We start from the raw sequence: 15,575 nt of genomic DNA, 5'->3' as shown, positions 1-15,575 counted from the left end.
TAAAGACCCACTTAGTACCCGTTACCTTCATACCATCCGAATAAGGTACTAATGTCCAAACCTCATTCTTGTCAAATTGAGCTAGCTCCTCTTGCATGGCTTTGACCCATGATGGATCTTCAAGAGCTTGTTTGACATTGTTGGGCTCCATTTGTGACAAGAGAGCTAAGTTGCTAGGTTCGGTTTGCCTTTTGGTGGAGGATCTTGTTGTTACACCATGAGAGGGATCACCAATGATGAAGTCATGAGGATAACCCCTCATAGACTTCCATTCTCTAGGTTTTCGGCCAGGTGTTGAACTTTGATGAACTTCTGGTGGTCTCACTGTTTCAGTTTCTCGTGTCTGCTCAGGAGATAAATTGGAAGTTTCTCCTACAATCTGACGAGATAAAACCGGGCTGACAGATTCTTCATTTTGTACAGATTTGGGATTTTCTTTACTTGTTGCAGCCTCTTCACAATCTGAATCAATATCCTTCACAATACTGGGAACTAAGTTAGAATCACAAAAAGTAACATGTATGGATTCCTCTATTGTCCTATGCTCCTTGAGATAAACTCTATAGGCCTTGCTTGTGGTGGAATATCCAACAAACATTCCTTCATATGATTTTGGATCAAATTTTCCAAGGTTTTCTTTATTATTAAGCACAAAGCATTTGCATCCAAAAATATGAAAGTACTTAAGATTTGGAGGGGTTCCTTTCCATAACTCATAAGGTGTTTTCTTTAACCCTTTTCTAATGATTGTTCTATTCAAAATATAACATGCTGTGTTCACAGCCTCAGCCCATAGGAATTTAGGAATTTCACTCTCACATAACATAGCCCTAGTCATTTCTTGAAGGCTTCTATTCCTTCTTTCAACTACCCCATTTTGTTGGGGGGTTCTAGGACATGAAAAGTTATGAGAAATCCCTAAGTCATCACAGAATTTTTCAAAATCTTGATTTTCAAATTCTCTTCCATGATCACTTCTTAAATGGGCAATTTTCAAATCCTTTTCATTTTGAATTTTCTTACAAAGGGTGGAAAAAGCATGAAAAGCATCATTCTTATGAGCAAGGAAAAGTACCCAACCAAATCTAGAATAATCATCTACCACCACAAGACCATAATGTTTACCTCCTAAGCTTTGAGTTCTAGTAGGACCAAAAAGATCAATATGTAACATTTCCAATGGCCTTTTGGTTGAGATTCCATCTTTTGATTTAAAAGAGGATTTTACTTGTTTGCCTAATTGACAAGCGTCACAAGTAAGATCCTTATCAAACTTGATGTTTGGGATTCCTCTAACCAAATTTCTTTTGACTAACTTAGAAATTTGATACATGCTAGCATGTCCCAACTTTCTATGCCAAAGCCATTTTTCAGATTCAAAAGATGTGAAGCATGTTACATTTTGTTCCTTTAAATCCTCAAGAGTTAATCCATACACATTGTTACATCTTTTAGCTTCAAGAAGAACATTCCCAGTTTTTTCACACACAACTAAACAAACAGATTTCTTAAAGATAACTTCAAAACCCAAATCACAAAGTTGACTAACACTAAGCAAATTATGTTTCAAGCCATGTACAAGGAGAACATCATTTATACAAGAAGAAAAGTTTTTACCAACTTTCCCAACAGCCACAATTTTTCCTTTTGCATCATCACCGAAAGTGACAAGTCCTCCATCATAGTCATCAAGCTTTATGAAGAAGGTTGCCTTTCCGGTCATATGCCTAGAGCATCCGCTGTCCATATACCACACATTTTCTTTCCTTTGGGATGCTAGGCACACCTACAAAACAATGCTTAAGTAACCTTAGGTATCCAAATCTTTTTGGATCCTTTTACGTTAAACCATCTTCTATGTCCTAAGCCATTGTAATCAAAAACAATTTTATAAACCTTGTTACCAACCATTCTTTCACCGAAAAAGCATTGAATGGGAAAGTGTCCATTCCGATTGCATAGTCTACAAAATCTTGGAGTTGCCTTTTTGTTAAAGTAGGTGGGATCTTGAAATCTTATGTCATTAGAAGATGAAGCAATATTTTCAAAATGTGAATTTTCAGATTTATGAAACCCCAACCCAGCCTTATCATAAAGAGGTTTTTGACTAGCCAAGATGTGATTTAAACTTTCAGAACTTTGTGTAAATTTGGCTAAGTCTTCCTCAAGTCTTTTAACCTTTTTAAGCAACTCTTCATTTTGTTTAAAACAGTCCACATATGCAAGAACACAATGGTTACTTTCACAGCTCCTAACTTGGGCTCTTAACTGCTTATTTTCTTCAACAAGATCACAAGCAGTTTCGGCCTCTCTCACTTTTTCTTTTAGAAAACTGTTTTCGGCCTTAAGAATGGTAATTTGCTGTTCAAGTTCTTGATTTTCCAGCAGAAAACATCTTATTTTTTCAGAAAGGTGGTCTATCATAAGATGGAGATCTTCAGTGTTAGGGTTATGAAAGACTACCTGATCTATGTGGTCTGCCATGAGACATGTTTGTGACTTGGTCTCGGTTTCTTCATCATCATCATCAGAATCATTCTCCAAGTCTTCCCATGTGGCCATCAGTCCTTTCTTCTTTCCTCTTTTTGGCTTTTCCTCCTTCTTCAGCTTGGGACAATCAGATTTGAAATGCCCCATTTCCTTGCAATTGTAGCAAGTTACCTTGCTGAGGTCTTTCTTCACTTTCCTTGTGCTGCTGCCTTTGCCTCTGAGCTTAGCCATTTTCCTGAATTTTTTTGCAAATAAAACAAACTCATTTTCAGAAGAGTTATCACTGGATTCATCATCCAGGGGGTTAGTCACAGAAGAAAATGCAATTCCTTTCTTTTTTGTATCTTTTTTCAAATAGGTATTTTCAAAAGCAAGAAGATTTCCTCTCAAATCATCAAGTGTTATGGAGTCTAGGCTACTACTCTCAGAAATAATTAAAGCTTTAGTCTCCCACTCTTTTGTGAGACATCTCAACACTCTTCTCACTAGCACAGAATCAGAATGTGTAATTCCCAGAGCATCTAAGCCAACAATGATAGCATTGAAACGTTCAAAGAGTTCATCAATGGACTCTCCTTCCTTCATTGCAAACGTTTCATATTCTCTGTTTAGCATATCTGCCCGAGTCTTCTTGACAATGGTGGTTCCTTCATGGGTGATTTGCAATTTGTCCCAGATTTCCTTTGCCGTTGTGCATCTTGATACCCGTCGGTACTCCTCAAAGCTGATAGCACAATTGAGCAGATTTATTGCCTTGGCATTTAACTCTACCTTCTTCCTATCTTCCTCGGTCCATCTTGCTTCTGGTTTGATAGAAACAACTCCTTCTGCACTTGTGGTAGTTGGAAATTTAGGCCCTTCGAGGATAATCTTCCAAAGTCTGTAATCCACTGCTTGTACGAATATCTTCATCCTCTCCTTCCAATAGGTATAGTTTTTCCCATTGAAAAGAGGGGGTCTGTTGCTTGATTGTCCTTCAGTTAGATTATAAGACACCACATTTGCGCCACTGTTTTCTGCCATGAGGATCTTTACTCCAAGCTGCAAAGCTTGATCTCTTTGAGACCAAGCTCTGATACCAATTGATGGTTTCAGTGGCTAAGAGAAGGGGGGGTTGAATCTTAGCCCCTTTTTTTTTGCTAACACTTGCTGGATTCAGAGGAGACTTTTCTGTTTTTAGCTCGTCCCTAGCCACGAGACATTTTCATTTTGTCTCGTCACTTGGCACGAGACATTTTTTGTTTTTGCTCCTGTGCAGTAGAAAACAGAAATGAAGTAGGAGAGGAAGAAAATCACACCAAGATATATCCTGGTTCGGCTGCTAAGTGCAGTGCAGCCTACATCCAGTCTCCATCACAACAATGATGGAATTTCACTATAATCAAACAGATTACAACTTGTAAAGTGCTAACCCAACTTACAAGGGGATTCCCACAGAATCATGAAACACAACATAGATGAACAAAGGAACTCTAAGACACCTATGGCTTTTTCTTTTAATTTTGCACTCTCTGCCTTTTTCCGCTCTATGGCTTTTTCATTACAAACCTCACTGTTTGCCTTTTACCATGAGACTCAAGACATGACAAAATTAAACAGAAAAATACAAAACTGAATACATTGAAGGAGAAGAGAAAACTGTTAGCTCAGGTAGCTCTGAGAACTCTGTGCCTTGCACTCTCAATTTTTCTCCTTGCTTCAAACAATGGCTGTCCACCCTTAATATAGAAGAGGGGAGCCTCCACTTATTGAAGCCAAAACTGAACCAACTTCTTCCTCCTTCAACAAACCGGTTCGGCCACATAGAGAGAGAAGAGATAACCATGCATTAACCAACATGCAATTACCTCTAGTCCTTTCTTGATCATCACCCTTCATCAATCCGAGCTCTCCATCCTTGGCTTGCTCTCCAAGATGGAATTCTGGCCCTTGATGCTTCATGATGATGATGACTTCATCTGCTTCAATCTCTGCCTTCAACCATCACTTCGCCACTCTAGCTACTTCCTGTGGTGGTTGAGCAGAATCGAAGACAAGCCATGCTTCAAGAATCTCCTCTAGCTGGCCGAATCTTCTTCTTCCATTTTGAGCATGAAAGACTCAAGATAACCTCACCAAATCTAACCACATTTGGTGAATATCTTAGCCACAGCTCATTTTTATTTTAGTATGTTTTCTTGCCATCATTGTGATGGTCTTTAGGCTTGCTTTCTCTTCATCTCGGTAGCTTACTTTTGCTTCCATGGCTGCCAATATTTTCTGAGTAAAGACCGAAGAGAGAAAGAGTTGTGAGAGAGAAGAAAGAGAAAATATTCAATGGGTTTGAACAATAATCAATGAACAAAGAGAGAGAATGTAAAAGTTAATTCAAGTTTCCCACTTCCCTTTGTTGAGTAGCGTGTAGTGTCATAATAACCATCAAATCAATCTTCTCTCTCTTTCTTATGTTTCCAATGTATTAATTACATTTGAAATCCTTCAAAATAATGAAGTGGAATCCGTTGGAAGCATTTAGGCATTTCATTTGCTTCATGGATTCGAATAAGGCATGGAAACATTCATCAACATTGGGCTTGGTAGCAACAATATTTGATCTTGGCCCATTAATAACATTTGCTTTCCTGATAAAATTTGGAACATGCATAAAGCAAGTGGAAAGCATGTAACCCACTTGGGCTTAGATCAGAAAATTATTTGGGCCCAAGTAACATTAAAACAGCCACATTTATTTTTGTTATTAAAACCAAGGCTGAGTGTAAATTGGGCTTAGCACAATACATTTATTTCCGGCCCATGATTAAACCTGCAGCAAAATTATAATCATCAATGTATTGAATAAAAATTCAGATCAAATAATTTTGCAATTAATTAATTTTAATAATGTTTAGTCATCACACATATTAATTTAGAGTTTTCCAAACTCATCAATGTCCTTCTGTCAATGAATAATACGAAACGAAATAAAATTATCAATGTATTTTGTTATTTATAATGGTGTATGTTTTGTTACTGTCACATGAGCATAAAAATGATGTAATTTTGGACAGTGAAACATTTATTATCTTTTGAGTTTTCATATACCTTTTTACCAATGGCTCTCTTTTTATTATAAATTCTATCAAAACAAATAAAATTTCGCTCCAAAAGTTGTTATCTACATGATTATCTTTCATAGATAGACATGTCAGAGTAATTAACAGTACATATAAATATTACCGTTAAATTTTAGTTAATAAATTGATAGAAAAACATCATGTGTCCATGGTTGACTATCTTAAAAGACCAATTGATATTTTTTTTAAAGGCTAATTAGTCCAAAATTAAAATCTTCAAGGCTTAATGATCACTTTACTCATAAATAAATAAACAACAAAGATAGGCTACTTTTGGAAAAAGTAATCCATAAATAATATTCTAAAATCCTTACACAATTTTGGGGGAGGGGGGAGTTTTTTTTAAAAAAATCTAGGAGTCAAGTATTTTTATTAAGATCTGATAAGCTAATTGATGGCTATAAATCACAAAATTTGTTGGTTCCTTAGCATTCCTTTTTTTTATATAAACAAAATAAATATTTTATTTACCAATATGTATATTGTTGAGTGTACCTATAATTTTTACACGGCCATTACATAGGTTAAAAAACAATTAAACATAGAGTTCGGATACATAGAAGTGTTACAAGTAAAAAAAAAAAAAAAAAAAAAGTTTAGAGGCCAGCAATTTTTGTGTTTTGTGGTCAACACTTAACCATCAAGAGAAAAGTGAGTGATCTCCCACTATTGGATGTAATCTCATACCATTAAAAAGACTATTGATAGTCAATTGATGGTTACAAAACACAAAATTTACTGACCCCTAGCACTCCTGAAACAAAAAATAATGTGAATATGTTTATTTGTATTAGATTAAACTAAGTCGTTAATTTTAATTATATCCATCTAAATTTTAAATTCAAGATTTTATAATTCTAAAATATTTAAATAAAAAAATTCCTTGGGGGACACATGGAAGAAAATATTTTCCTTGAATCATGAACTTTGCAATGGATTGTTTGGCCCTTGATTTTCTTCACTACTTGCAACTTATTCTGATATGTTGTAGCAACTGCATTGGGTCCTGTTATATGTTTAATCCAGCTGCTAATCAATCTTCACTAATTCTCTTGCTTGTTAAGGATTATAATCAAACATGCGTTCAAGGGACACAGATTGGGACACCATTTCTTGGAGAAACTTCCTTCTCATCTTTGAATTAAGATAAGACCACTGATGCCTTCCCTTGTTCTTCGGAATGCTAGAAAGTAGAAACCAGAAACCACCTCATTTCAAGGTAGCATGGAGTGTTTCTTAACAAATTATACAGCAAAAACATCTTCGTTTATTTAAATTACAAAGAAAATATAAATCAATTAAAATTCCTCTAAGATATTTTCTAGAATAATGTTACAATTGTTCTAACCTATGGATAGGAATCACCTCTCTTTAACCTTAACAAAATATTGCAATAATTTTCACAAATAACCTCGGCTCTATACTGCACTATTCATTCATCATTAAATCACTAAACTTTAGTATTTGAGGTTGGTTACAGGGCCTTTAAACCAATGCCTACCACTGATTATCCAATAAGAAACTACTAAAATTAGCAAACATCCAACGGCCACAGGTGTGTAGTTAAGTGTCTTTATGGTTATTGGGTAGGAAACAGGCAGTGAGAAGAGTACTGAGATTGTCAAAACCCATAGAACTGCAACCCAGCCCACAACGAGCCCAAAACGGCCCAAATTGAAAGGCCCAGGCACAAAGTACTTTGCTGCCAGTGTCACCCTGAAGAATATTGGGAGTGCATATGCTATGTAGAGACCAATTGTTGCTATGGACACCATGGCCTCAAATGCTACCAAACTCCCCAAAGACTGCAATACACAGAAATTACATTTTGTTATAAAAAGACATAAAATCAATTAAAAATAATACCAGGTAACAGAATTCAATACATACCGTTAGGGCCATGCAAAATGCTATAACAACAGAAAGCCAAACTGCATTTATAGGGACATCCTGCTTATTAACTTTATGCCACAATGATGAAAATGGCATGGCTCCATCTCTTGAGAAAGCATAAGTCATCCTACAAAAATTTCATGCATTGTAAATTTGCAAGTAGCTAATGAATGAAACACTAATCCCAAACGCATTGGTTAGTTAGTTAGTTACCTTGAGTTGCTGGTAACTGAACTCATACCACAGAAAAATATGGCAATAGCAATAATCACCAAGCACATAATACCCCCAAATCCATGGCCATATCTTTTCTTGAATGCCATATAAAATATTTGAGCAATGGCATATCCACCAGCATCATTGTCTTCACTCAACAGGTAAGGGATGTTAGTAACTGCAAAGGTAATTCCTAGTATGTAACCGAATCCAACAATAATGGATATTGCAACAGCTGTGATAATTCCTTTTGGTCCATTTTCATCAGCATTTTTGGTTTCCTCTGTCTGAAAATTGAAAACACAAGTGTAAACAAGAAATGATCTTAGTCCTAAACTCTTAATCACAGTGGAAAATCAAGAGCAAATTAGAACTGAAATGTTTTAAGAGGAAGTATATTCATTGTAAATAGTAGAAAAGATTTACCATATGAGCTGATGCATCATATCCAGTTAGTGTATATTGAGCCATCAGAAGTCCCAGCAAAAATATATAGGGTTTGCTACTGATTCCAGCACCATTATCAGCATTGAAATGAGTGAAAACAAACTTGGCACTAGCTCTTTCCGTTGCAACAGTTGGAATCAGAATCATAAGCACAAAAACACCTTCAAATTTTTAGCCGTTCCAAATTAGAGACTCAAAACTGAGAAATGAACTTAGAACTAATCAATTCATTCAAAAATTAAATAAAGATCAAATAGGTATGTCCTTGTTCTATACCTAAAATATTCCAGAAAGCGGCCAATTGTCCCAAGAATGATAATAATGAGATAGGAAGGCTGTTTATGATGCCATGGAGGAGCAAAATTCCCCCATGGATAGCAATAACTACATATTTAGATGCTTCATATCCTCCACCATTTTTGCCACCAGTACTAAGGAGTACAATAACCTGAATCAGTTGTGCTAGTGAGAAATCTACGCTTGTTGTCACTGCCCACTGACCAGCAATATTGAACCTGCAGCAAATGTAAGAGTGCAATTAACTAGTGATTATACTTATATGATATGATGTAGATTAAGCGTTAAACCTCGTTTTCAAGTGTATGGCATGAGGGGAAGTTACAAAATTAGATATTTACATACTGTAAATAAGAGATGTTATAGAATCAATAGAATGGTGGTTAAATGCAGTAGACTTTCAAAACTACAGTTAAAAATTGGGTAATAAAGAAAACAGGGAAATTAAAGCGGCAGAAATTTCATTGACTATAACTGAACATGATAATATCGAATAGAAAAAGTCTAGGGGGCCAGCAACTTTGTTAAATTCTGGCCAGCATGTAACCAGTAAAGAAAAGTGAGCCATTGGATGAAATCTCACACCAATCTCACACCATTAAAACCATCATTGATGGTTACTTGATGGTTACAAATCACAAAAGTTGCTGGTTCCCTAGCATTCCTGGTATGAATATATGATTATGATTGTACTACTGAATAGTTAAATGGCTTAAATGTACTCCAAATTGATTGGCCTTTTGATTCAGCAGTGATACAGAAGAAGTAGAACTTGAAAATTGAACATAGAAAATCTTGATTCTAGGATGTGAGTATCTTCTTCTCTAATAGAATATCATTATAGTGTCATCAAATTGCAAAACAAAGAAACAAGCAGCTTCCTTTGAATTTAATTACATCAACACATGATGGATACTATTTGCAAATAAAAATATAAAGGCAAAGAAGGGGAAAAGGTTGACTTACCAACCAGTGATCCAAGAAGCAAAGGGTGCCCATGATGGACCAGCAAGCTTAGCACTCCAATAGTAGAGACCACCAGAAGTTGGATACGATGAACAAATCTCAGCCATTGATAGAGCAACAAACATGGTGAAAGCACCAGCAATAAGCCACCCGTAGACCAATGAAACAGGTCCACCATAGTTCAAGCCATTGTTGTAAAGTGTGGTTACTCCAGTTAGAATCGATATAATTGCAAACGAGAATGCAAAATTCGAAATCGCCCTGCAAACTCAATCATTATTAATCAGAAGCAAAATAAAATTGAAGAGCAAATGAGATGAGATGAGCCAAAACACTTACGAGAGGTCACGCTTGAGCTCTTGCTTGTAACCGAGCTCTTGAAGACGGGCATGTCCAGAATCAAGCGGAACACTACCGCCTCCGCCATTATCGGGAGCCACGTGTGACGGGAGTGTCATGCTGTTGTTGCAGATAGAATACAGGAGTCTGAGTTAAAGGGACATGCAAATTAATAAGAAAAGAAAAGGTGCGTATAAAATTATAAATTCTCCCTTGTTTTGTGAGGATCCTTTAGCTTTGGATCTATTGTTGACTAAGCTACATTCCACGTTGTTAATTATTACATAATTTTTTTTTGTTGTTTACAGTATTCCTCGACCCGACAGGTCAAGGACTAATTCGTCGCAGATCTGACTTTCATTTAAGGATCTGCCGCTGGCCAATAAGTTGCTGCATGCACAAGGCGGGATTCGAACTCTCGACACTTGTTTAAGCAGACGGGTGAGTTGACCACTCGACCAACTCAAGTTGGTTAAGTATCAAATCAAAACCCGTGTCCGATAGGGCCCACTCACACAATGATACTTCAATCACACGCGTTGACCAAAAACAAGTTACTTGTCCGCTCTGCATCTGTGATTCGATTCGAATGTGCAGCAAGTTGGATGGTAGAGAAAGAAGGGGAATAATAATGCGACTAATACATTTTTTTAGTTTGAGTCCCTCACACGTATTAACTACTAGAGTTAGTTATCCAGCCTTCCGGTAATATAAGCTAGTGTTGGTTATGTTGTAAGTTGTAACTGATTAGCGAGTAGATGTGCTGCACCAACTAAATTAATTCGTTTCATTTGTTTTTTTTTTTTGGTGACTATTTCATTTGTTTAATAAGGCATCTGATTTTTTTAAAATATAATTTTATAAATTACTTCATACAATTGACTTTTTAATTGATATATTGAAATCAGATGATGGTTATGATGATGTGGGTTGTGGACGGCCGGTGGATGTTAATAACTTTCACATTGACAAAAAACACCATTGCTGACTTGCTGTGAACATGTGACAAATAACAATAAGAAAATGGCCGGAGGAAAAAAAGATCAAAGACAACACACAATATAATATGATGATAACATATTCCCAACAACCACAAGGGCAGCCAGAAGTTGACCCATAGGCCATAGCAGCAAATGGTACAATATATATTTTTTTTTTTACTTATGGCCATTTAAGTTTTTAAAAATTTAAAAATACATTTAAATTTTGAATACTGCTAGAGAGTCAATGACCTAAGCGTACAATGTGTACAATGGGCTAAATCTTTGGTCCATGAATAAAATGAACATCATTCATACTATCCAGAATAACCATCCGAATACTAGGGATGGGGTTCACCAAGGATCGAATTCTTAACCTTTCGGATCTAGAACTCTAATACCATATCATAAAATCACTCATCCCAAAAGCGTAACCTGACAGGATAATGTAACACTAATAGTCATATCTCTAATACTTCCTAAACCTCCACTGTACACATTGTACGCTTAGGTCATTGGCTCCCTATACTTTCTCTTAAATTTTTTACCTTCTCAAAATTTGGATACATTGATTTCTGCATTTACTTGAATCTGTTTGATCTAACGAAAAAATTAAACGTGATTTCTGTTGTACTAACTTAACCCATATACGAATATACACGTGAGAGAATTTTTAAAATAGAATAAATTAGGTTCAAGTTTTGAAAAAGTCGAGAATTTAAATGTATTTTCAAATTCTCAATCTCTAAGCTAAAAGTGACCTATTTCTCCTCTTCTCTATTTTTTAAATTGTTTTCCACCCTCTCTAATTAGTTGGCAGTATTGAACTATTGATATGCGTAATACATTCTGGCAGTATTGCTAAGTAACATGAGATGAGAACCAGCCTAGCCGAGCCAGAAAGAATTCTTGCGTCTCAATTGACTTTCTTTTCCCCTTAGCTCCTTTCTCCAATAAAACTCCAATTTACTATTTAATTTCCAAAATTATGGACAATGATGCTTAGTTAGTTTAACAAAATTGTCTCTAAATCAAATCCACGAGTTCCCATCACACACGACCTTTCTTAGAGCCTAAAATGAATATTAGACTGAAATTAATTGACAAAAAAAATCTCCTTCATTTAAGGGGAAAAAAACTGTGATAAAATTTTTAGATGTAATTATGAGTCATTTATCAACATAAATCTCAAATTAAGAGAGGCGAATATAAAATTTTGCTAAGTAAAGTGAACAAGCAATAAATATGGAGCTACATCAGTCCATCACTACTTTGATTACTTTCAGAGGGACAATACACAACTTCTTTGTTTACAATGTCTATTGGAAATTATTCTCTTAAAAAAATTATTATTATTAAAAATGAATAAAATTTAGTTTTTTATATTGGATATTGGTCCTGTGAACCAACGGCGACCACTAATGATCCAATAAGAAACAATAATAATAATCAAACATCCAATAGCAACAGGGGTATAGTTAAGTGTCTCAATGGTTATTGGATAAGAAACAGGCAGTGAGAAAAGTACTGAGATTGTGACAACCCAAAGAACTGCAACCCAGCCCACAATGAGCCCAAAAGGGCCCAAATTGAAAGGCCCAGGATCAAAGTACTTTGCTGCAAGTGTCACCCTGAAGAATATTGGAAGTGCATATGCTATGTAGAGACCAATTGTTGCTATGGACACCATGGCCTGAAATGCCACCATGCTCCCAAGAGACTGCATAACGGTCAAAATTTAGTTTAGAAATGTGGCATCAATAACATTTACACTAAGATATAATTAAATTGAAGGTAGAAACTCGAGTGTAGTTAACTTCATGTAAACTTGATAACTAAAAATCGTTAACTAATTTGACAGATTTGATTAAATTATCATCTAATAGCTCTCAGAATACATACCGTCAGTGCCATACAGAATGATATAAAAACAGAAAGCCAAACTGCATTGATAGGGACCTCTTGCTTGTTAACCTTTCGCCACAAGGAAGACAATGGCATGGCCTCATCTCTTGAGAAAGCATAAGCCATCCTTCATTAACAGCTAAAGATATTAATTAAATATCTCTCATAGTGCTCTGTCTCTGATGAATTAATTATAAGTAACTTCAAAGTAGCAATATAAACATAAATGATACAGAACAAGAGAATGTATTTGCTCTTAGAGCACACAAGAAATTTTAGTAATATTCTAAGGCATGGTTGGTTACCTTGAGTTGCTAGTCACTGAACTCATACCACAAAAAAATATAGCTACAGCAACAATGATCAAGCAGATAATCCCTCCAATACTATGACCATATCTGTCCTTGAATGCCATATAAAATATTTGAGCAATGGCATATCCACCAGCATCATTGTCTGTACTTAACAGGTAAGGGATGTTAGTAACTGCAAAGGTAATTCCTAATATGTAGCAGAATCCAAGAACAATAGATATTCCCACAGCACTGATAATTCCTTTTGGTCCATTTTTATCAGCTTCTTTGGTCTCTTCTGTCTGAAAATTAAGCTAAATTCTTCAATAACTTGACTGAAATTATGTTACAAAGGAAAAGTAGAAATGAAGAGAAAAGATTTACCATATGAGCTGATGCATCATATCCAGATAGAGAATACTGAGCCATAAGAAGTCCCACCAGAAATATGTAGGGACTGCTACTGATTCCGGCACCATTATCAGTATTGAAATGAGTGAAAACAAACTTAACACTAGCCCTTTGGGTCGCAACAATCGGAATCAGAATCATAAGCACAAAAACACCTGAAAACTTTGCCTCTAATTAGACTCTCAAAATGCTTTAATTTTCCCATGTGAAATGAACTTAGAAAAGACAGACATAAATAAAAAAGGATAAGTTTTCATACCTATTGCATTCCAAATAGAAGCAAATTGTCCAAAGAATGATAGCACTGAGATAGGAAGGGTGTTCAATATACCGTGGAGGAGCAAAATTCCACCATGAATAGCAATAACTACATATTTAGATGCTTCATATCCACCTCCATTTTTTCCACCAGTGCTAAGCAGAACAATGACCTGAATCAGTTGTGCTAATGAGAAATCTACACTTGTTGTCACTGCCCACTGGAGATTCAAAGAAGCAAAAAAGTTAGAGCTTCAAATTAATTAGAAATCTTCATCACACACTAGGATGTTGAAATTCTTGTCCAGAATACTCGAATTCTCAAGAATACCTGACCAATAATATTAAACCTGCATTGAAAAACAAACCAGACAGAACACATGTCAGAGAAATAACAACTGTTGGAAAGGTTCATCAAAGAAAAACAATGCAAAATGAAAGAACTGGTTACAATACCAGCCAGTGATCCAAGAAGCAAAAGGTGCCCAATTTGGGCCAGCAAGCTTAGCACTCCAATAGTAGAGACCACCAGAAGTTGGATAAGCTGAACAAATCTCAGCCATTGATAAAGCAACAAACATGGTGAAAAAACCAGCAATAAGCCACCCGTAGACCATTGAAAAAGGTCCACCATAGTTCAAGCCAGTGTTGTAAAGTGTGGTTACTCCGGTCAGGATCGATATAATAGAAAACGAGAATGCAAAATTTGAGATAGCCCTGCAAAATAGTGTATGCTTGAGTGTGCAATAAATATATATAAAGACTGAACTATAAATTTCTGATCTTATTTTAGTAAATCACAACCTTCTTTTGTCTGAAATCTGAATACAAAACATACTTTTTTCTTTTGTTTGTTAGTTAGAATTCGAAGGAGAAGCAAGGTAAATGAAAGAAAAGAATGGAGAGGACTTAACGAAAGATCACGCTTGAGCTCTTGCTTGTAACCGAGTTCATGAAGACGTGCATGGCCTGAATCAAGAGAAGAAGAAGCGTCGACCACCACATGAGTTTGGAGTGTCATGTTGAATACAAGACTCCACCAGCTAAGAGCTTGGTTGAACAAATTAAGCAAGCAACACGGAAGCAAATGAATAGTCAAAGTTATAGTATGGTTTTGTGATTGATAAAAACTCCATGAGTTGATATTTTGCGAGTCTTTGACCAAATTTTCATTATGTATGTATGTATGTAAGTCATTGTTAATCATTGGATGCTAATTTTCTCCCATCCAATTTTTGTCGTGAGGTGCCCAACGCCGCCGCCCTCACAAGAATACGACGTTCCTTACCTTCATTCCCAGGAAAGCAAGTTCAAGCGACAGTAGAACGAGTTATACCTCGGAATACCTGCACTCACGCAGGGACAATATAAATATCTATGCTGGCCCTCCATAATTGACACAAAAATACTCTCACAACTTTTCAAATGGATATTCTCGACTAAATCCCCATTTTGGTCCCTGAGATTCACGCAATTACTCATTTTAGTCCTCGAAATTTAAAATTACTTATATTGGTCCTCCAGATTCAAGTTTGGGCACCAATGTGGTCCCTCGACTCTTTCTGACGATGACTAAACAAATAGAATGCTGAGATGACACCCTCCTTGCCATGCTGGATGATGAGTAAACGACTTCGATTACCTTGGCACCTAAACAAGTCAGAAATATCGTCTTTGTATATAAAGGGAGAAGAAACGATGGAAACCCAAAATAAAATATTCTTTTTCTTCTCTACCTCCACTATTTTTCATTTTTGACTTGTTTGGGCGCCAAGAGTAAACGACGTCGTTTACTTATCATCCAGCGTAGCAGTGAGAGTGTCATCTTAGCACTCCGTTTGCCTAATCATCGTCAGAAAGAGTCGAGGGACCATATTAGTGCCCGAACTTAAATCCTGAGGATTAGTATAGGTAATTTTGATTTTCGAGAACCAAATTGAGTAATCGCGTGAATCTCAGGGACCAAA

General features: G+C 36.1%; 2 protein-coding genes across 2 annotated transcripts; both read right to left on the bottom strand.

Moving 5' to 3' along the window:
- Positions 1-6,796: 6,796 nt before the first annotated feature.
- LOC107617530 (amino-acid permease BAT1 homolog) lies at positions 6,797-10,021 on the bottom strand. Its single transcript, XM_016319302.3, has 7 exons — positions 9,762-10,021; positions 9,423-9,683; positions 8,436-8,674; positions 8,139-8,320; positions 7,710-7,999; positions 7,494-7,623; positions 6,797-7,408 (listed from the first exon to the last, which is right to left on the bottom strand). Exons 1-7 carry the CDS (start codon positions 9,878-9,880, stop codon positions 7,061-7,063), a joined length of 1,569 nt encoding a protein of 522 aa, XP_016174788.1. The 5' UTR covers positions 9,881-10,021; the 3' UTR covers positions 6,797-7,060.
- A 1,949-nt stretch (positions 10,022-11,970) lies between these two features.
- On the bottom strand, positions 11,971-14,911 carry LOC107617531 (amino-acid permease BAT1). The gene is made up of 8 exons (XM_016319303.3): positions 14,523-14,911; positions 14,065-14,325; positions 13,940-13,958; positions 13,610-13,829; positions 13,324-13,505; positions 12,952-13,241; positions 12,644-12,773; positions 11,971-12,461 (listed from the first exon to the last, which is right to left on the bottom strand). Exons 1-8 carry the CDS (start codon positions 14,813-14,815, stop codon positions 12,114-12,116), a joined length of 1,743 nt encoding a protein of 580 aa, XP_016174789.2. The 5' UTR covers positions 14,816-14,911; the 3' UTR covers positions 11,971-12,113.
- Positions 14,912-15,575: the final 664 nt, after the last annotated feature.

Source organism: Arachis ipaensis, chromosome B9 (genome assembly GCF_059453495.1).
Source record: "Arachis ipaensis isolate K30076 ecotype BB chromosome B9, ASM5945349v1, whole genome shotgun sequence".
In the NCBI taxonomy this organism is placed as follows: domain Eukaryota; kingdom Viridiplantae; phylum Streptophyta; class Magnoliopsida; order Fabales; family Fabaceae; genus Arachis; species Arachis ipaensis.
The sequence above is the reverse complement of the archived record's forward strand: the minus strand, read 5'-3'. Positions and strand labels throughout refer to the sequence as shown.

Excerpts from the sequence above, each read along its gene's own strand:
- LOC107617530 (XM_016319302.3), bottom strand. The coding sequence starts at position 9,880 with ATGACACTCCCGTCACACGTGGCTCCCGATAATGGCGGAGGCGGTAGT. Across the intron at positions 8,675-9,422 it reads GCTTCTTGGATCACTGGTTG|GTTCAATATTGCTGGTCAGT; the intron begins GTAAGTCAACCT and ends CATTTGCTGCAG. Across the intron at positions 8,321-8,435 it reads CGCTTTCTGGAATATTTTAG|GTGTTTTTGTGCTTATGATT; the intron begins GTATAGAACAAG and ends AAAAATTTGAAG.
- LOC107617531 (XM_016319303.3), bottom strand. The coding sequence starts at position 14,815 with ATGATTAACAATGACTTACATACATACATACATAATGAAAATTTGGTC. Across the intron at positions 13,242-13,323 it reads ATGATGCATCAGCTCATATG|ACAGAAGAGACCAAAGAAGC; the intron begins GTAAATCTTTTC and ends CTTAATTTTCAG. Across the intron at positions 12,462-12,643 it reads CATTCTGTATGGCACTGACG|TCTCTTGGGAGCATGGTGGC; the intron begins GTATGTATTCTG and ends ACCGTTATGCAG.